Raw genomic sequence first — 22,151 nt, 5'->3', positions numbered from 1 at the left:
AAATATTAAGTGATATTTTGACTGTTTTCTTTTTATTTTATTACTAGCCGTTTTCCCGCGGTTTTACTCGCATCGTATGGAAACTACTGCCCGTATCGGGATAAAATATATCCTATGTTACCTACTTGAGAAGAGTAAAACTTTCCAACAGTTCAGTTGTTTCGGAGCCTTTAGGGTATGAACAAACAAAAAAGATTATATAACTACTAGCTTCCGCTCGCGGCTTCGCCCGCGGGGTGTGTTGATAAAAAGTCTATAGGTATGTTAATCCAAGGTATTGCCTATCTACATTTAAACCAAATCGGTCCAGCAGTTTTCGTGTGAAAGAATACTTAACAAACATACATCCATACTTGCTCACAAACTTTCACATTTATAATATTAGTTGGATAATCCAAAAATAATATGTTATGAATAAAAATTTTATTTTATTGTGACTATTTACAACAAAATACATTTCTAAGTTAACCTATGAGTACATATTTATTTTAAATGCATCGCTTACATGAATATATAAATAATAAATCAATAAAATAAAAGTTTACACAATTAAATTGATGATATACTTTTCTAAAAAGGTACTAAGTAGAGTAGGTACAGACGCCTGCAGGTCAACCTACCCGAATCTCAAAGGAGATGTCTCAAATCCGGCCCACTATATGTAAAGTCACTATATGTAAATCCAGAAAAAAAATAAGGAATTCGGGAAAAATACATATAAATTGCTAAAATGCGTACTTTTCTCGTAGTAATTTGTTTTTTATCAATGAGTTTTATTAATTTTCATTATGGCGTCCCGACAATTTAGATACTGACTTGTCAAAAAAATTACAATAAACCCATCGATTTGACAATTAAGACAAATAAACATGTCTTTATAATGTCACCATGATGACATCTTACGACGAACCTTACCGCCATGATGGTGTACAAAGAGTGGGCCGGGGCTCCATACATTTTGAAACATCTCCTTTTGCCAATCAAACATTAACCTTTCACTATTGTGATAGGTTGAAAATCTATTGAAAAAAATTGTCAGATTGTGGTAGGCTGATGTACTGTGCTTATAACTGGCTAAAATATAGCCATTGTCACCCGGGAATAGTGTAGCTTTCCAAGAGTAACAGCCTTTTTATCGTCCCACTGCTGGGCTGCGGCCTCCTCTCACACGGAGAAGGATTGAGCATTAATCACCACGCTTGCTCAATGCGGGTTGCTGATTTCAGACTATATAGTCCAAGTTTCCTCAAGATGTTTTCCTTCACCTTTTTATCAGCCATTGGTGTCCAAGATATACTTAGAAAGTACATACAAACTTAGAAAAGTTGCATTGGTTTCCAACAGTGAAAAAAAAAACAAATCGGCCCAGCAGTTCCGTAGCCTTGTATGTACAAACAAACGTTCCTTATTATAATTTTACAATAGATGGGTTAAATAACTTCTATTAATAAATATAACTAAATGTTGTAAATATTAGGGTCGTAATTAGTATAAGGTTTCAGCGGTTCATAATTCCATTCTTCATCAGAAGAATCTCGGTTCTCGTTGAAATATATTTCTGAAAACAAGAAGACATATTTTTTTTTTGTAATACGCTTTTTAAAAGTCTTAACACTGCAAACTTTTAGTCGGTCAATAGTTTGTTTGGGCTCATAAATCGGTAAGAAGATGAATGGTATTCAGCCGGTAATCTGACTGAATGGAAACTTATTAAAAAAAAAATGGCAACCGTCGTGTAACTGGGTTGAGGAGGTCAGATAGGCAGTCGCTCTTTGTGGCACACTGTTAGACTGGAAGAAGTGAAAATGCTAGGCAGATGATATTAGTTGTTTAAAAGATTTCCCGCTTTGGTCTAGGTCTTTAACCATTTGCTGGAAATAAGTATACCTTACCTTCCTGCATTGGTTGAGGAACAGGTGGACTTCTAGGCTTCGACTGCGGAGGAGGTGGTCCTGATGACAAAGATTTTACATATAAATACAATACTTAGGTACCGATAAAGTGTCAGTTTGTTATTTGATAGTTAATGCTATATGCCATAAAGGCTGCTTATAATTTCTGCCAGATATCGCTATCTGAGACCGGTATTAACGAAAGTTATATTAACTGTTTCTGTCAGATAATATATTAACCGCTGGATTGCGTGGTCTTGTATGAATCGCCTTATAGAATAGAAAAAATAATAGTGTACTTACTGGGATTGGACTTCAATCGAGAAGGCTCGTTTATGGTTGGGACTGGCGCAACTGTGAACGAAAGTATAGAGGTTATAAAACGGTATAATTATAGTATGTACATATGGAAAACAAGCCCAAATTCATCGACAACATAAACGTTAATTTTCTTAAAAGAACTGTTTACTACAAGTCAAGTTTTTTTCAATTGAAATATTTCGGGTAGCCCGGGTAACTGGGTTGAGGATTTCAGATAGGCAGGCGCTCCTTGTAAAACGCTAGTACTCAGCTACATACAGTTAGACTGGAAGCCGATCCCAACATAGTTGGGAAAAAGCTAGACAGATTGGCAACAGGACAGGAAGAAGAAGATGAAAGAAAGAGGCCCATTTTGAAACCTAAAAAGAAGATTTCTTACCATTATTTCTCCTTCTCATTGCTGCTTCTAACTCAGAAGTCTGCATATCTGTTAAGCCAAATAAAAACAAAAGGTAGGTAAGTCAAATAAGTTAATATCAAGGATTAGTAAACAAGGATACTTTCAGTCTCATTTATAAATTAGTGTCTAAACAGTGGCACGGATCGTATAATCATATTGGCAAAGCCTGACGTGTTCGCTTCGTGAATAGGAATAGGACCATCATGACATAACAAGTTATCCAATGTTTCGATAGGCACAGTAATTGAATGGATCCCGGCTGTCATTTGAACATCGTTGGCAGTCATTACGGGCAGTCTGAAGCTGGAAAGTCTGACAACAACTTACCAAGAAATCGATGTGAGGACGTCATATAGCTACTTGTAGTTAGACTGGAAGCTGATCCCACCATAGTTTGAGAAAGACTAGGCAGACGGTAAAACTCTATTGCTAGTTAACAGAGATACCCGTTTGTAACTGGCCTTCTATTAGTAGATATAATATTAATATTGGATATCATATAGGGAAGTAAAATTACCGTTATTTCTTCTCCGTAGAGCTTGTTCCAATTCATTGGTTTTAGGAGTAGTAGTATGTTGTTCTGTGAAAGTTGATAATTATAATTAGTTAAACGTAAGTGTTCAGGAGTTAATCAACTAGCTGTTCCCTTGGTTTTAACCACGTATTCCGCACATGGATAAAAAGTCTTTACTGTCCTTTTTCAGGCTCTAGCTGTTTGCACCTTTTAAATCAATACATTAATTTTGTCGTGAAATCGCAAAAGAGGTATAGAGTTACTTTTGGCTACAAATTATTGTGTAAACTACAGAAGTCATACCTACATACATACAAAGTTATTCGATGAGAGCTCCGACGTATTAAACGTTTTGGAGAGTTAAAAAAAAGTATAGAATGAGACTTACCGACTGCGTTGTTTCTTCTTTTTAGAACTTGTTCCAGTTCATTTCCTGGAGAATTCACAACTGCAGAAAAATAAATAAACATATACTCCCTAAGTATATCTTGAAAGTTTGAGGAAACATGGAGTATAATACTAAAATTATGAAATGATCAAACCACTCCATGCCTTCTCTTTATATCAGTGGTTCTTAACCTTTTTGACATGAGGGACCACTTTAACCAAATTTTGTCTTGCCGGGGACCACCTCATCGGTTTACCTAAATTAGCACTCATTTCTTTATTATTTATATAAAAAAAAACTGAATTTTTGGGTCAGTTCTACTCAAAGCTAAACGCATGTCGGCAAATGCAAATAAAGAAAAACTTGCCTATGTATGTAGTTTCTAAATGCGCGAGCGAAGCGAGCGCGAAATTTTTTCGGACTTAAACCAAATACTACGTAAAATGTAGCCCAAACGTACTGAACTTTTTGTTTGTTGACAAATGCAAAAATAAGGGCATATAGTTTCTGAATACGCGAGCGAAGCGAGTGCGAAATTTTTATCGGACTTCAACCGAATATTACGTAAAATTTAGCCCAAACGTACTTAACTTTTTGTTTGTTGACAAATGCAAAAATAAGGGCATACAGATTCTGAATACGCGAGCGAAGCGAGCGCGAAATTTTAATTATTTTTTAAGACTCAAAACCAAAATTACGTAAAATGTAGCCCAAACATACATTTTCATGAATGGGGGGGACTAGGTACGACACACCCAATATACTTCCATTCGAAAACCCCCGCTCGCAATAAGTCGTTAAAAATTAAGTTAGATAACGTATAGCAACGTCGCGAAGCTAAGCTTCGCGGACCACTTGGAATGCTTCCAGGGACCACCAGTGGTCCGCGGACGACCGGTTAAGAACCACTGCTTTATATGAAGAGGCAAGAGCAAGTGGGACGTAGGTCAGTAAAAAAATATATGATGATGATAACGATGGCTAATAATAATGGTGTGTAGGCCAACTTCAGTAGCGGCGGCTGTTCTTATGTAAGGAGATTAGCTAGTTGCGCAGGACATATTAGGTATACCTAGTGCACAAGCAATTGCGCAGACACAGGTGGACTCTCATAGCACAGCAGTCACGCTATGCGACTACTACATAGTAAAAGAGACAATGAAGGTATAGAGTTGATACTCACTGGATCTCGGTCTACCAGGCTTGGGGGTGACAGGAGGCTTGTTGACGGGTTTGAGCTTCAACGTATTTTCCTTAACGTCCAGGAGTTTACCTGAAGGCACCTTCTTTGGAGGTTTCGGTAGTCTTGCTGTAGAAAACATAAATTAAAAGTTATTATAATTTATAATAAGCATATGCAAGTTAGGCATTATTGGTGAGTTATACCATTTAACTATAACGATAACCGAACCCTTTTCAGTTGTCAAATTGTCGATTTGACCAATGGGCGGCAAGTATACGGCTGGTTATGGTGTGGTTATCGTTATAGTTAAATGGTGCAATTGACGTATATTACTTTAAATCCATTATTTTAAGAACACCTGGGTATTTCTTCTTCTTCTGATCGCCTAACAAATAATGGTTTAATATCCTAACAAGCTCTTAGTATCTAGAGTTTTATCAAATCCGCCTGACGGCCTCTGACGTGGGTATATAACAACGACTGCTACTGAAGCGATTTCGGTCTGACTTGGGAATAGAACGGCAGTACTGCTTTCTAGTTGAAATTAAAATATACTTACGAGGCATGGGGTTCACAGGAGGTGGTTCGTAGACATCCTCAGATTCCATTTCTGTAATCAAGCAATAAAAAGTTTTGATCAAGTTATAATAGGCGTGACTTCAGGATGAAAAAATAGTGATTCTGATTAGGTATCCCATCTTTTAGAGTAGGTACCAAAAAAGATTGGACATTGGATACATATACGTAAGGGTCTCAGCACACATATGGGATCGGAAAGGGATCGTCACCGTATCGCCTCGAGCCGTTCAGAATGGTTTGTATTAAACTCCCTACCCACTCAAGCGTCCGAGGTTATAACAGTCACCAAAAAAATTCTTGCCTTAAGCGTCCATGGTGACTACAGTATCCGAACGACATCGTTCGGTTTAAACGTGTACAGCGCTATAGCCAGGTGGTATTAATATAGTTGATTGATACTAGATGGCGCGTTATTAAATTTGTCATCCGTGAGTTGTGATTTTTTCTGTGCAATGGCAACATTAAATTTATAAAAAAATATATTGAAGTGACAGTTCGTCGTTTTTGACAAGTGACTTTTTTGTGTGTGGAGCTCTTGACAAAAATGTGGTAAGTTTCTTGTTTTATACCTTATTTAGATTGTTATTTTATATCAAAATAAACGTGAAGAAATTTCCTTTACGAAATATGTATTATTACGACAATTTCAAAACGTTTACATAGTATAATTTAGGTGGAAAAGTTATACGATCACTACACGATCATCGTTTGATACTTTTCTATTGCTTACAGTGTATTCTAATTGGTTATTTTTGTTAAATAAATGCAAAATATACGAGAATCGTTCACTATTAGCACGTTAATGGCCATTTACAAACGAAATACATTGAGATGGGGTCTATAATGATTAAAATGTTAAGACGTTATTCATGATTTTAGTGTTGGTGAGCCGACTCCCCTGGGACTGATCTACTTACAACGTAAATAATGGTTTGTTCACACGGAGCGTTTTATGATCAATTTGGGAATGTTTTGTGGCTTTTGGCTTTGTTTATGTATCTACTTATAGGTGACGGCATGTTTATTTAGTTTTCGTTTTTCAATATCAAAGAATGAAAAATACCTAAAATTACAGTTTTACAGTGTATTTATTTTACTGTAATATCAATAACCGCTTTCTTTTTTTCTATTTAACATAATAAAAAATTATATGTAATAAAATTATATAAAAGTAAACATGTTTGCTCTATAAACATACCGAACAGTAATATGCGTGTTTCATTAAAACAACGTCGTCGTGTGAACACGCTATTAGCCGGGCGGCCATCTTGTCACATTTTTACGTCGCCCGAGGCCCAGTGACCGCTTGAGAAACACTTAACTTTGTTTATTTTTTCATGACAGAAAACTAATTACTTATATTAAGATATTGGTATCATTTTAAAGAGTATATCCTGTACTAATATAATAAAAAAACATTGTTACCAGTAATCACTATATTTTTCTTATAAAACTCGGAATAAAAAAAAATTACGATATTTTTTTTGATATCCTCAACTTTATACTTTATTATCATCCTATAATATTAATTAAAGTAATTTACTTTTAATCAAATTAAATTTTACGTTCTTTTAGCTTTCCGTGAGTATTTTTTATTCGAATCTAGCTATTGTAGTTTTTCAGTAGTAATCGTTTTTGTTGAGAGAGTCTCGCTTGGTCGTAAAAAAGCAATTGACATTTCATGCGCGGACAGGTGGGCCGAGAATCACTGCGCGGCTTGGACGCTTGAGTGGCTACTGCAACGCACACTAATCGGAATAATAACGTAATCGCCTCGCCTCGGAACAGGCTCCGAACTTGAATTCCCGCGCTTACGGCTCATCGTCCCCGCGCTTACGTTTCTCCGTCCCCGCGCTTACGTCTCTCCGTACCCGAGCTCACATCTCTTCGTCCACCCTTTCCCCTTTCCCCTCCCGCGACTTGCCTGCTAAAGACGCCGCCATTCGCAAGGAGTATTTCATTCGTGTTGCGCGTCAGCCAGGGGGCGGTGAGGCGTAAGCGCGGTGTCGCCTAGCCGTAGCCGAGTTGACGTACAGGCGCTGCTGATACGCTTTCGTTACGTGCATACGGTAGGTTGACGCCTGGTTGACAGCGAGGCGAAAGGCGTTACGGTTACGATCCCTTTCCGATCCCATATGTGTGCTGAGACCTTAAGGCAACAAAAGGTTGAGAGTGGGAGTTTGTATCGTCACGTTTATGTATCTGTACCTAAAAGTAACATAGCACAAAATTCATACTTTGTATGTAGTATCTTCGTTGTTATTTATCTGTGAGATAAAAGAAAAAATATGTATCCATTGTTTTAGGGTTATCTAAAAGACGGACATATAAGTTTGTCACTCTTCATGCCTATTTTTGTTATTTTAGAGTGCTTTTAGACCAAAGGAATAAATGTAAGAAGTAGCCCATAGTCTTCTCCTGTATTGAGGAAGGCTATAGACTATTTATTCGGGTGCTCAAACTAATTACTACGGAACACAGGTGAAACCGCTGGTATAAGCTAGTTAGAAAAAAAAAACTTACCCTCATACACTTCTTGAGGTTGATTGGGCAAAGGCAGAGGTGGCCGGTTCGCCACATTCGCTTCTCGATCTGAAATTATAAAATTAGATAAATAGAGCTTTCTAGACAAAACACAGGTAGTTAGGGCCGAGCCGCCCCTGTGCGCAAAATGTGCGCCTCTACCGCATCGTCTATAAGACCAGTCAGCTGTCAGCTGTGCAGGACATATTATAGTGCACAAGCATTAGCTTGGACACAGGTGCACTCACTATTCCTACACTCTCATAGCGCGGTGGGACGACAATCCGACATCACCGGAGAAAGATCAGGCGCAGTACCGACATTTACATGTTCTCCGATGCACGAATGTCAATCACCAACTTCGGAAGTACTGGCTATTTTGTGGAAGTATTTAAAACTTACAAAGCAAAGTCAGCCCAATCCGGTAAATAAAATGTATAGGAACATCTGGCAAAAGTCTGATTACCTTTCTAGTAATAACATTGTAGGTACATTTTTAAGTTTGGTAAGTATTAAAACGAACCATTTGGTCTCCCTCTTGGGAAGACAGGTTGTTGCTTCTCTTTCAAACCTGGTGATAGCATCGTTGGAGGACCTACTCTGTTCTTGTGGTCTGTTCTTGGAGTACCTGTAAATAATAAATGGATTGAGTAGAGTAGATTGAGTTATCAAACTGAGTGAATGAGTGATTGATTTACATTTCAAACATTGTTAAAAGGACTATTCTACAGACAGACATGTATTGCTGGGGAGTTGGTTGCGCTTCTTCTTCCCAGCAAAAACACATAGGAAGTGTTGAAGGGTAAGAGAAGGAATGAGCGTTAATCATCACGCTGAAGATGATTTCCTCCACTTTTACTCGGTCATGGTGTATCCTTGGAGAGGCCTATGTCCAGCAGTGGACTGCGATAGGCTGATGATGATGATGATAATGATGATGGTGTATCTTAAATCCGTGAAGGAAAACACTTAGACAGGTAGAAAGTACATTTAGGCAGAAATAGATGAGGCAATCGCTCTATGTGGCACACTGGTACTTTGTTGCATCTGGTTAGACTGGAAGCGGACTCCAACATAGTTGGGTAAGGGCTAAGCCTGTTGATGATGATGATGAAAATGATGATGTGGTTATTGTGAGAATAAATAAATAATAACTTACGAGGTATTGTGTTAACGGCTGGAGGCTGGGGTACTTGCAAACCAAGGCGTCCTAGGAATAGATACAGAGTTAATTGGGTTGTATATAAGTATATATAATTTTATGTGTCGGTTAGCAGCGGTGAGGTAGTGTCAGACTCTTACTGACTCAAAACCGCCGTATTCCGTCTCTTTTATGTACCAGGGCCGCGGTAACTCTTTCGAACAATCCCGCAGCCCCGGCAGGCCTTGGCCCTGCTGGGCTCCACTGGGAGTTGAATCACCTTGAGGAGGCTCTTATAACCACAAAGAGTGGTTTTTACACAAAATCTTTTCTTTGGATGAAAGATTAATAAGCACTCACCATTCAAGTCGATATTAGGAGCTTCGTAAATGGCTTCATCGTCATCATCATCATCATCCCTCGGAGCAGCGATCTTCAAACCCTTTGGTACTGGGTTCGCGCAGTAGCGTGCTGAAGAAATAGATGTTTTGAAGGTTATATACTATGAATCGGGAGAATATCTGCAGTTATGTATTTGAGATCCTACACAGTTACATAGTTATAAATAACATTAGCATAGTAAATTAAATAAATCAGAAAAGGAAACTACTAAAATAAATTACGTGTACTTAGAATTTAGTTAGTTTTACATAGGTACTTATCTACATTAGAAATAAACTAGATAACTGATAGAAAACTGTAAATAGAATTAAGTTAAGTAATAAAAGGCTTTTTTATTTTATTTTTATTATCCGATGATTTTATTTTAGTAAAACATACTTAAATAAACACCTTCAAATAACTTTATATAGAGGTATATAAGATATATTGAGGATTATCCGATTGATAACCTATTTAATACTAGAAATGCCAAAGTCTGTTTGTTTGCTACGCTTTCACGCAAAAACTACATAACCGATTATCATGAAACTTTGTACACATATTCTTGGTGGTACTGGAATGAACATAGACTACTTTTTTTAACAAGCTAGTAAAGAAAGTCCATTTCACGAAAGAAGTCCCGCAGACGCAGCGCTAGTGTCTATGCGATAGCTCAGTAGGTAAATACGTACAAAAATATATAAGTAGTTCCACAATTTTCCGCGGGACTTCTTTCGTGAAATGGACTGTAGCTGATAATAACTAGAGTTGATTTTCATGAAACATGTCTTAAGACTACCGATGGAATTCAAGCTTCTATTTAAATGAAACTGCGTCATAGTTAAGATTTGTGATGCTATAGACATAGGACATAGGGCCGTAAACTTGTGCTTCAGGGTAAAAAAAATAGTTTAGAAAACTAAAAAAAAACACGCTAGTCAGGTATTGTCATCAGAACTCAGAGCGTGTGCAAGATTTCATCCTAATCGAAGACCGGGAAGTGGGTCAAATTAAGATTCCATGATTTTCTTACATACATAAGAAGTTACAAGTGAAGCTAATATAAGCATGTTAAAATCAGTGAAACTTACCTGTTTCATGTTCATCAGTTTCCGGTGTTATCTTTGATATATGTTTATGGGCATTCAAACTTCGAGCTGAAAAATAAAAAATGTTTAAAAAATGACACAGATCTACGGAGTTAGAGGAGATGCCATAATTAATGCAGGTAGGTCAGGCGCCTTCTTCTAGCTCAAATAGATACGGTGGGCATGACCAAAACGACCAGTTACGAGTGAACTAACAAGGCGTTCGTGTTCTCTTAGCGTCCGTTCGGACAGACCTCGAGAGAAGAGAAAATTCTTAACGCGTTGAAAATCGAGTACTTAGTATTTGTAGACAGGTTTATTTTTGGATGTGCACTGCTTTTGTCATTAAGCATGCTCGACGGCGCTCGGTGTGAAATAATAAAACGGCCGACCGGCTCCGATCGCGTACTTTTTCTTGACGTTTGGCTCCGATTGCATGCTCTTTAATGCTCGCGCAGCCGATCGGCTCCGGTCTGTGTGAAAAGAAAAATGCGCGCCGATGCTCTCCGAGCCGGTCTGTTTGAACGGACCTTTAGACATCTATCAATGATTTTTGGTATTACAAAAAATGGGCGGGCCCAAAGTACGTTTCTCATCCCCCACAACCCGCATGTTGGCGTGCTACTTTCTTAGGCGATTTTCCGTCTTGGCACCTCCGCTAGTCGTTTTGTTTTCCATGTACAAATATCATGTAACTTTTTATTGGGTCGGTATTTTACAGTTTAAGAGGTTTTTCACACTAGCGGACTTTCCGCTCAGCTATTGGTTGAAAAAATGACAGCTAAATCCGCGCGCCAAGTTTTACCGCTAAATGAACAAACTGAATAGAAAATCCACCGGTATGAAAACTTTTAGGCTTGTTACAGCGTTTTTATCGTTCCACTGCTGGGCTGCAGCCTCCTCTCACACGGAGAAGGATTGAGCATTAATCATCACGCTTGCTCAATGCGGGTTGGTGATTTCAGACTACATAGGTAGTCCAGGTTTCCTCAAGATGTTTTCCTTCACCTTTTTATCAGCCATTGATGTCTAAGATATAGATACTTAGAAAGTACATAAAAACTTAGAAAAGTTGCATTGGTACTTGCCTGACCTGGAATCGAACCCACCCCATACTCGAGAGGTTGGTTCTTTACCCACTAAGCCACCACGACTTTTTTAGGCTTGTGTAACTTAATTTTACGTCACTATATCTTACCTTTTGCTTTTAATACGGCAATGTAAGCTGATTGAGCTAATATTATGAGTACGGACACTCCCGCAACGGCGCCTATTATCATATACTTGTCATCTGAAGGTACTATAAAAATAACAACAACACAGAAATAAACTTTAAAAAAATTTATACTCAAAATAAACTTAAAATCTGCAGATAATAAACTTGAGATGAGATAAGGCATATGTTATACAGGGTGTGTCGTACCTAATCACATTAAATCCTATCACATATACTTTATGATATTCTATGGCGAATTGTAAAAAAATACCCTAATCTATTCAGTGGTTTAGCCACAGGAGTCATTTTTCGTTTTTACAATTTACAACATCATGTGTAAAGCAGAGATAAAGTTAGGAGTATCGAATGTTTTGACCAGTTGACAGCTCAAGGGAGAATTTCCGTTGTTTGTAATGGCTGACTGTTGTTCTAATTCCCGCACATTTTTATTTTATATTTACTTTGTTTCAAATTTTTATTTTTTTATTTTCACCTATTTTATTTTTTTCTAGTGTTATTTGCCTTATATTAACCAGTATATTAATGTAATTAATTTAATGTGATTAGGTGCGACACACTTTGTATATCCTAGAATATGATATATTATATTGGGCAGTAGATAAGTAATATTTTAAAACTAATATAGGTATGTATAAATTATCCAAAAGCTACGATTCTTACGACTTCTTCCGGTACTTGACAAATTTTCTGGAATAAAAAAAAACTAAAGTTAAAAATAGTAATAAAATGGGAAACAAAAAGTACAAGTAAGAAAGTAAAAGTATCACATTAGACCCTAGATTGTCGTTCCATCGCGCTATGAGAGTGAAGGAATAGTGAGTGCACCTGTGTCCAAGCAAATGTGCCTGCACTATAACATGTCCTGCGCAGCTGGCTGATCTCCTTATATGAGAACAGCCGCCGTGACCGTAATACGTTAAAAACTTTTTACAAAAAACCGACTTCAACAATTAATTAAACCTAAAACCTTCTACTAAGTCTGACAAATTCTAAGCTGAAAAATGTTCAGCCAAACGTGAGGCAATCGCACACAAACATACAAACAAGTAAAACTGCGAACCTCCTTATCTTTGGAATCGGTTCAAGAGAACCCCCTTTTTAAGCCGGGTAAAAATCGAGTATCTTTAATATGTATATCGGGTGTGACGCACCTAATCACATTAAATCCTATCACATACATATATACTTTATGATATTCTATGGCGAATTGTAAAAAAATAACCTATTCCGTTCATTGGTTTGGCCACAGGAGTCATTTTTCGTTTTCATAATTTACAACATCATGTGTAAAGCAGAGATAAAGTTAAGAGTATTGAATGTTTTGACCAGTTGACAGCTGTCAGTTTTCAAGGGAGAATTTCCGTTATTTGTAATGTAATGACCACGGAGGACAAAAGACTAGCGGAGATGCCCTAAAGCAGGTAGGTCACGCGCCTTCAGGTAGGTCAAATACGTCACGACTACGTCACGGCAGGCGTGGCTGGACACCGCCCATATACCGTCCTTCACATCAAACTGACATCTTGTCATAGTTGTATTATTACAACAATTTCAACAGATTTTATTTGTTACTCGATTAAAACGATGAAATGCGCTATCATTAATTGTAGAAATTGCTCAGGATCCAAAGTCAAACATACCGATAGGATAACATTTCACGTGTAGGTAATATTTTAGCTTTAAAACATATTTTTTGCTAGAGACATCTGTCGTCGAATAGCTGCATTTCTAGAACTTCTAAGTGAATTTGTATTATTTTCGTATCAACCTTTTATCAATGTATATTATTGGTATCAATTTTTTGCCTTAAAAATAGCTTAATTTTTCCTTGCATCGTACAAGCTTTTTTATAGCTTTTTTATTTACAAACCAAAATATATGATACCATGAAAATTTAAAATTATAAAAACACCATCTTTCGGTAAGTAGTCGACTTAATATTTGAAGGAAAATTGTGTTCATCAAGACAAAGAGACCCGTTACAAAATTAAATGCTACCAGGCATAGAAAATTCACTCACCCATTCTTTTAAAAGGTCGTATTTAAAATCATAACTCTATGTATTTTTTTGTTTTATCTAAGAAAAACATAAAGGTAAAAAGTACTTTTGTAAGAAGATTTCTCGATATATGTGAATATGAATTTCTATGTTAGGGTGGATGAACAAGGATTTTCCTGTCTATGTAGAAGGAATATTTTTCAGTTAAAAATTATAGGTAGGTACTGTGTTATTTTAAATATAAGGTGAGACGAAAATTGGTGTAGATTTATTTATATTCATCATCAGCAATGTTTTACATAGGTATATCTCTCTTCCCGTACATACTTTTTGAATGTACCTTTACTCAGAGCAACATGCTACACACAAAGTCTGCTATTTAGTGGATGCGCCGTTATGATATAGTTGTGAAAACTCTGATAAACACTGACCCTATAATTTTAATTCCTATTTTTCTTGGTGAATTTCATAACATGGCAAAATTGAAAATAACAACAGTCATCATCAGCACGGTTCTAGAACAAATAGAACAAATTTTCGTGCTTGTGACGCCATAGTGGCTAGTAGACGAACTAACACAATGACATAAGTTGATACTTAAATTACACAATGGGGGTATTTTAGACCGGTGGTGAATAAAAATGATTTTTTAATCGAGTCTCCATTTATTGATTCCTAGTAGAATTATACCTATCTATTTCATTTTTGAGGGTGTAAAGAAATTGTTGTGGGGCAATTTTTTCGAAAAATAATACTTGTATAAGTACAATTTTTCTATCTTTTTTATCTCTCTCTTTTTCTTCGTTCATTTCAAATGAATGCTTGTTCAAACTTTCCAATTCAATTACTATTTTTAAAGAATTAATAAGTTTGAGTATTTACTTTACTTTTTAGTATGTCACTAGTGGTCGATGTTAGTTTAGGGTTAGATTTTAATTATCCTATTCCACGCTAGATGGATTTACAAAAAATGGGCGGCTTCCCATAAAAGGCGTATAAGGGTGGAGCACGGGTGGAGTCAGTAACTTTCCTCGTCCCCCGCTCACCCGAATTTTGGCGCGCTGCTTTGTTAGGAGATTTTACGTTAGGGCACCTCCGCTAGTCTTTAGTCCTCCGTGGTAATGACTGTCTCCTATATGGTGTTCTAATTCTTGCACATTTTTATTCTATTAACTTTTTTTGAAAAAAAAAAACCTTTTTTTACGTTTGCGTATTTTTTATTTGTGCTGATCAACATGTATTAACCAGTATATTAAAGTATTTTATTTAATGTGATTAGGTACAGTCAACTTCAGGTCAGTGGTAACAGTTTTATAGGAAAATCGTACTTATTACTATTGAGTTAAGGTGCATGACAGTTACCACTGATGTGCGGTCTACAGTACTATACACTTTGTTTATGTACCTGGTTTTGTGGCATTAAGAATTTCCACAACAGTTCTGCATTCACTTGAAGAATAGTTCGTTCCGTAGTGCGGAATTTTCGCCTTTTCTGGTTGAAATTCGGACATATTCGGATAGTAATAGAATTCAAATTCCCATGTACCAGCCATAGTTTTGTTCACGACGATAGACTGCAAAATTAAAAGAATAAATTAAATCTAAATAAAAAATTCAATTCAAAGAGTACTACGGGATTGTTCGAAAGTTACCGCGGCGCTGGTACATAAAGGGCTTCAGAAGGAACATAGTAAGTTTTAGTCAAAGAGCTAACCTAACACTCTCTCACGCTGCACCCATAGCGGGGAGGGGTCATTTGATGATCAAAATATGAATACAAATTGATAGTTAGACAATCTGGTTACAGCCAGCAAAAAATAGAGGCTTCTTTTTATCCAGCTGCGAGAGGTGGATACCTCGGGTTGCGAGTGGAACCGCGGGGTAAAGCTAGTTGAAGATAAGTTTGGATACATAATCATCCTTTTCCCAACTATGTTGGGGTCGGCTTCCAGTCTAACCGGACGCAGCTGAGTACCAGTGCTTTACAAGGAGGGACTGCCCTATTTGACCTCCTCAACCCAGTTACCCGGGCAACCCATTACACCTTTAGACTGGCGTCAGACTTACTAGCTTTGACTAAACTTGACGACCGTCAAGGATGTTCAATGACAGCCGGGACCTACAGTTTAACGTGCCATTCGAAACACAGTCATTGGTGTCCAAGATATACATAGAAAGTACATACAAACTACAGTACAAATCATACAGTTGATACAGTATAATAGAAATCATATTTTCACTTACAGAATTAACTTTCAAAGTTTCCTTTATTAATACTTTGTTCTCTTCAGATCTTAGTCGCAACCTGAAAAAACGAAGACCAAATTAAGGCCCAATCATATTTATTTACACATACACATTATAAAAACAGAAAAGAATTTACAAAGGTAATGCTTATTTCTAAAAACATTTCTTCCAGCATACCTGCGAAAGGAAAATGAGAATAAAAGAGATGTACACACTGTCTGTGTGTAAAGAGCAATGGAAACAGAAATTAAAATGGAAGAAAACAGCTGTATACCTACTGTACAGTAATGAATTTTAAGCACTGCACAAAAAAAACTGGTGGTCCAGAATCATTTAACAGAACATCTGCATCATCAGTAAATTATTTTGTTTCAAGTCATTCTTTTGTCCGCTCTAAAATCAGCAAAATATGGATACCAACTATTCTTACGCGCTTACAAAATGATCATCTTTCGATATCAATAACTTTTCTTTTTTGTACTAAAACACGACAAAATAAAAATATACATATCTATAAAACTTATTTAACTATAAGTTGACAAAGTTTGCGCACTGTATAAAATTCATTCCTGTATATTATACCTACATAAATAATACGTAAATAATCATATATACTGTATAATAAATAATAATAAATGTACTGTTTAAAAAACTAAAAAAAAACGTTTTTTGATTTTGATTCCAAACAGCCCGTCCGCCATCTTGGTAAGGCCACCATATTTGATATGTAATAACGTTTCTTAGCTAGTCATATATTGTCATCAGAACTCAGAGCGTGTGCAAAATTTCATCTTAATCGAAGACCGGGAAGTCAAATTAAGTTTCCAAGATTTTCATACATTCATAGTTACAAGTGAAGCTAATGTAAGCGTGTTAAAAAGAATGTAGATCTATATAAAAATAAGGGGTTGTTTTGTATGTGACACAAAAGAATTTATGCAGTTCACCATGACTGATTAAAGGTGAAGGAAAACATCTCGAGGAAACTTAGACATAAAGTCTGAAACCACCAACCCGCATTGAGCAAGCGTGGTGATTAACGCTCAATCCTTCTCCGTGTGAGAGGAGGCCGCAGCCCAGCAGTGGGACAATAAAAACATTCTCATATTATGATGCACGCACATTTGCTTGGACACAGGTGCACTTACTATTCCTTCACTCTCATATGCTCTCCGATGCACGGGTGTGTCAATCACCAACTTCCAGGCTTCGGGCTGCTTTGTGAAAGTTTTTAAACCCATTCATTTTGGCCCGACCCGGGGATCGAACCCGAGACCTCGTACACGGTAGTCGAGATGATGATGAGATAAGTATATTCTTACCATCCAAAATCAATGAAAGGTTTCTCGTTTACTAATTGCAAAATTATAGTAATGTTGCTTCCATTAGTAAATTTGTAGTTCGACTGCAAAGAGCACGGTTTTCCAGCTATTATTTTCACTGGTAGAGAAGTGTTTTCTGTAAAGAAATAGATACAAATTAAGTATAGTAAACTAGCGACCCGCTCCGGCTTCGTACGGGATAATATTATTTCCCCACTATTTAATTTATGTTATTATACACATAAACCTTCCTCTTTAATCACACTATCTATTACAAAAAAATCCGCAAGAAAATCAGTTGCGTAGTTTTGTATATGTAGTGATATTTGCATTTTGATACCAGTACCGTCAGTTTCTAATAGGTATGTCGAACGAAAAATTAAATTAGTAGATCTTTAGATATATCCCTAAAATAATGGACACGTATTTTTTATTTTCTCAGCGATCTAATTTTGTGTTAAGTCACTTTAAGGTACTTTTACATAAAAGTGACGTCATAAATTCCCACTCTAAACCGTTACAGCCTTACTACAAAAACTTAAACATCTGTTGAACACTTCTCTAAAAAAGTGTTACAGCAAAACGAACCTTATTTCAACGTTATAATCTGTCATTTTTTTAGACAAGTGTTCAACAAACGTTTAAAAGTTTTTGTGGTACGACGGTTAATGCCTTTATATTTCAGCGATTTTTTAAGGTTCCCCGAACACCCGCATGTTGTCACGCTACTTTTTTAGGAGATTTTGCGTTATGACATCTCCTCTAGTCATTTTATTCACCATGGGTTTTTGTATGTGGCATCCAGACCGTTTGTTTTGGTCAATCGACTGTTTTCTTTTTCGAAAGGGTAAATAATCTGTTGTGTGTTTTAAATCAATACCTCTCAGATCAAAGAAATAGGCAATACCTAAATACTTCTTTTTTATTTCGAACATAAACAAATATTTACATCAAATTAAAAATAATCTTTCATTTAAACTTCTTATCTTTATACAAAACTAAAAATAAAATACTATGTACCTACAAAACATAAAAACATATAAAAGAGCATCGATCAGGCGTCGAAGTATTCCTCCGCATCACTGTCCTCCGGAAACGTGCCCAGAAGACTGGCTGCATTGCCACGTTGAATGGCAATGCTAATTCTTTGTCCAAAGAATAAGCCAGCCCTCTGGTCACGCTATCTATATAGAGCATAAAAAATTGGTCCTCATCGCTTTCACTAGGTAATGTGGGTAACTAATTACTAAGTATACTTTTCTAACCAAAATCTATTTCCAATATTGGTTGCTGAGAGAAACGCGTATGAATAATATAATTATAGGAATTCATATGAATCATTCAATGTACGGGTAAGTAAAGATAATGAATTGAAAGTTTTATGAATCCGTATTAATTGTAAATTTATGTTGTTATCATATGTAATCGCAGTTTAGGTAAGGTAATAAGTTTATTACCGGGGCTGCGGGATTGTTCGAAAGAGTTACCGCGGCCCTGGTACATAAAAGGCCTACGACGGAACACGACGGTTTTTAATCAGTAAGAGTCCCTCACCGTTGCTGTTGCTAACCGTTAATCCTGACACCAGTCTAGCCAAAGGGTATTGGGTTGCCCGGGTAACTGGATTGAGAAGATCTGATAGGCAGTCGCTGCTTGTAAAACACTGGTACGCAGCTGCATGCGGTTAGACTGGAAGCCGACCCCAACATAGTTGGGAAAGGCTAGCCAGCTGTTGAGTTATGAGAGTGAAGGAATAGTCAGTGCACCTGTGTCTGCACAAATGCTTGTGCACTATAACATGTCCTGTGCAGCTGGCTGATCTCCTTACATGAGAACAGCCGTAATGGCCGACAATCACTAGGAGGACGTCATCAAAATAGAAGGTATTTCTGATTGACATATTAATATAAAAGAGTTCAAATTAGCATATCATGTGGTTTTCCTTTCAATAGACAATAATATAGGTAGGTAGGAACGTCACAGTTGATTGGGAACATTACTGTGGAGTTATAAGCGGGATTTCCCATGAAAATGTTAGAAGGAGATAATAAAAAAAACATGGAGAGATTGGATGAAATAAAGACTGGAATGTATACGACTTACTTGTGAGAATTTTAAATTATTAACTTATAGCTAAGTACTTATAAGTACTCCTTAATGCTTACTAATACGTAAGCATTATAAATGAAAAAGTAAGTTGGTCACCCTTAAGCTTGTGGCACATTATAGCAGCACCGCAACAGCACGGCTCCACACCAGCATTTAAGTTGACATTCAATTTAGAGCATTAAATCGTGTATATTATAATATATTTCGTAATGTCAATATGAAAAAGCCAACGGCGAGCAGTCAGCGTGCTTGCCGCTTCCACACAACTCGACTCACCGCCCGCGTGCTGCAAGCGAGCGGTCCTCATGCGTACAGCGCGCCGATGGCGTGCTAATTGCGCGCCGACTCCGAGCCGGCAGCGAAACAACGTCATTGCGTCGTGTTCAATCATAACATCAATCATAATCGTCTTAAAATAATATTGAGTTTGCGGTGACAGCAAGCTTACACCTCGCGGCAGGCGAGCGGGCAGAGTGGTTGGCGCGCTGTCCGCTCGCCGTAGTCTTAATTCGAGGCGACGCCGTGCTGCTGCCGTGCTGTTGCGGTGCTGCTATAATGTGCCACAAGCTTTATGCACCAAATGTACCTACCAAAAAAGGTGATGTACCTACTTAGGTACCTATAAAAAATGGTACACCGAAAATGGACATACGCATTTTTATACGCTTTATTTTCAAGTGGTATGTGCCACTAAATAACGCCTATTTGTGAAAACGCAACACATTTGACTAGCCTTTACAAACATAAATATCCTATCATGCACTGTATTCACTACTTTTACACCTTTCAATGGAATCGGTTCAGTAGTTTTGGCGTGATAGCCCGACAAAACATACGGACGGACAGAGTTAATGTATAATAGGTGTAAGGAAGCAAGCATTTTCAGAATAAGTCGGAATTCCCTGTGAGTAATCGTCATGCTCGACATAATGCTAATTCATTGTTATATTTTTGTATTATATTAATTGGTTACTCTGGTGAACTTAGGATCTACTGGATAACCGCACTAAAAATATATTCTTCCTTCTAAGATTCTAACCTTCTCCTACAACAACAACGAAAAATAAAAATAGTGTAAGTACCTAATTTTCATTTAAATCGATTAAAGTAGATATGGCGTGAAAGCCAAGCAGACTGAGTTACTTTCGTAACTATTTTTAATTTTTAGATAGATAGATAGATATATTCTTTATTATGCACACCAATTAACAATTAACAAGAACAAACAAAAATTTTGAAGTCGGTGACACAATGGGCGGTCTTATCGCTAAAAGCGATCTCTTACAGACAACCTTTGGATGGATTGTGAAAAAAGGAAATAACCATATCGCAGGTAGTTTTGGTGCACTATGTATATATAATATTAATACGTAAAACAATAACAAATGAAATATAATAATATATATATATAGATATAGATAAATATAACAGAAATATGTATATATATATGATATAAATTTAAAGTTGCCAATTAAACTTGACAATAGTCTGCAACAGTAGTACCCAATTACAAATTGGAAAGGATTTTTACTTACATTTGAAATCCTCAGTATTTCAAATAAAACTATTTTTGAAATTGACTAATAATATTACAAGCATTGTATATATGTTCATAGACTGGAAGCCGACCCCAACATAGTTGGGAAAAAGGCTCGGACAATGATGAATGTATATATTTATGTTCATACTGCATGGTTCTATTTACATTATAAGGTTGTTTTAGTGTAAAATCAACAAATGACCAGACTCTGGTCAGACTTTTACTGACTAAAACCCATCATGTTCGACTTCTTAATAAAAGGCCTTAATGTACCAGCGCCGCGGTAACTCGCGCGAACAATTCCGCAGCCCTGCATTATAGGGTCTTAGAACAAAATGTATGAACTCATCATATTTTGCACTAGATAAATATAATCACTTCTAAAATAATCACTTATATCACTTACCCATCAAACACATGCAATTCACAATTAATTTATCCTTCTATTGCAAAATAACAATTTTAAAATAAACTTTCTTCATAACAAAAATCTAATATGGCCGCCTAAAAACTTAAATTGACAGTTTACAAACTTACCTGTAGACATTATAGATATAAATTTTGAGCACAAGAACACCAAATATATGTAAAACATCATTTTACATAGTTTTACTGTAGGTAAATACATGTGCACTACATAATATGGTACTTAATACTGAAAATGGCGGACCAGTAGGGTGACAGTAATTTACTTGAAATTGAGGATTTAATTTTAAATTAAATAAATAAGGAGCTTTTTTAGTTACTAATGTAATAACAACAAGGAATCATTTTTTTGTTCGTTTCAAAAGGCTCCGAAACTACTCAACCGATTAGAAAATTCTTCCACTGTTGGCAAGTTTAATTATCCCCATGTACCTACTATAAGCCATATTTTGCTGAGTGTAAATCACTGGTACTCAGCTGAATCCTGTTAGACTGGAAGCCGACCCCAACATAGTTGGGAAAAGGCTCGGAGGATGATGACTATAAGCCATATTTTATCCGGTTGCAATATAAAAAAAAAAATAGTTTGATGATTGCGTGGCTAACTAACAGCCACATGGGTCGATCAATCATAAGATTAAAGAGAGCAACACGTGGGCGACCATGTAAGCCATGTCAAGTTCCTTCTGAAGACCTTTTGGCAGCATGGATGGCAGAGCTATAACGCTTTTGAAATCTACCCTGGCAGAAAAGTAGCTTTGCTTAAAAATAGATTATTAAACAGACCAATTATTTTGCTGATGTTAGCGTAGCATCATAATAATTTAATAATTTTAATAAAACTGGATGAACCCCGTGGTT

General features: G+C 36.7%; 1 protein-coding gene across 1 annotated transcript; it reads right to left on the bottom strand.

Moving 5' to 3' along the window:
• Window positions 1-1,238: 1,238 nt before the first annotated feature.
• LOC124643867 lies at window positions 1,239-21,511 on the bottom strand. Its single transcript, XM_047182990.1, has 19 exons — window positions 21,402-21,511; window positions 17,216-17,351; window positions 15,891-15,951; window positions 15,052-15,220; window positions 12,308-12,334; window positions 11,609-11,710; window positions 10,414-10,479; window positions 9,302-9,412; window positions 8,960-9,010; window positions 8,324-8,428; window positions 7,801-7,869; window positions 5,258-5,308; window positions 4,699-4,824; window positions 3,516-3,575; window positions 3,131-3,193; window positions 2,593-2,640; window positions 2,196-2,246; window positions 1,893-1,952; window positions 1,239-1,558 (listed from the first exon to the last, which is right to left on the bottom strand). Exons 1-19 carry the CDS (start codon window positions 21,490-21,492, stop codon window positions 1,458-1,460), a joined length of 1,548 nt encoding a protein of 515 aa, XP_047038946.1. The 5' UTR covers window positions 21,493-21,511; the 3' UTR covers window positions 1,239-1,457.
• Window positions 21,512-22,151: the final 640 nt, after the last annotated feature.

This window comes from Helicoverpa zea, chromosome 28 (assembly GCF_022581195.2).
Source record: "Helicoverpa zea isolate HzStark_Cry1AcR chromosome 28, ilHelZeax1.1, whole genome shotgun sequence".
Taxonomy (NCBI): Eukaryota; Metazoa; Arthropoda; class Insecta; order Lepidoptera; family Noctuidae; genus Helicoverpa; species Helicoverpa zea.
The sequence above is the reverse complement of the archived record's forward strand: the minus strand, read 5'-3'. Positions and strand labels throughout refer to the sequence as shown.

Bases quoted from the DNA above. Each gene is read 5' to 3' on its own strand.
- LOC124643867 (XM_047182990.1), bottom strand. From the start codon at position 21,492: ATGTATTTACCTACAGTAAAACTATGTAAAATGATGTTTTACATATAT. The intron at 10,480-11,608 runs GTAAGATATAGT...TTTATTTTTCAG, and splicing joins TGCCGTATTAAAAGCAAAAG to CTCGAAGTTTGAATGCCCAT. The intron at 9,413-10,413 runs GTAAGTTTCACT...CTATTTCTTCAG, and splicing joins AACTGATGAACATGAAACAG to CACGCTACTGCGCGAACCCA.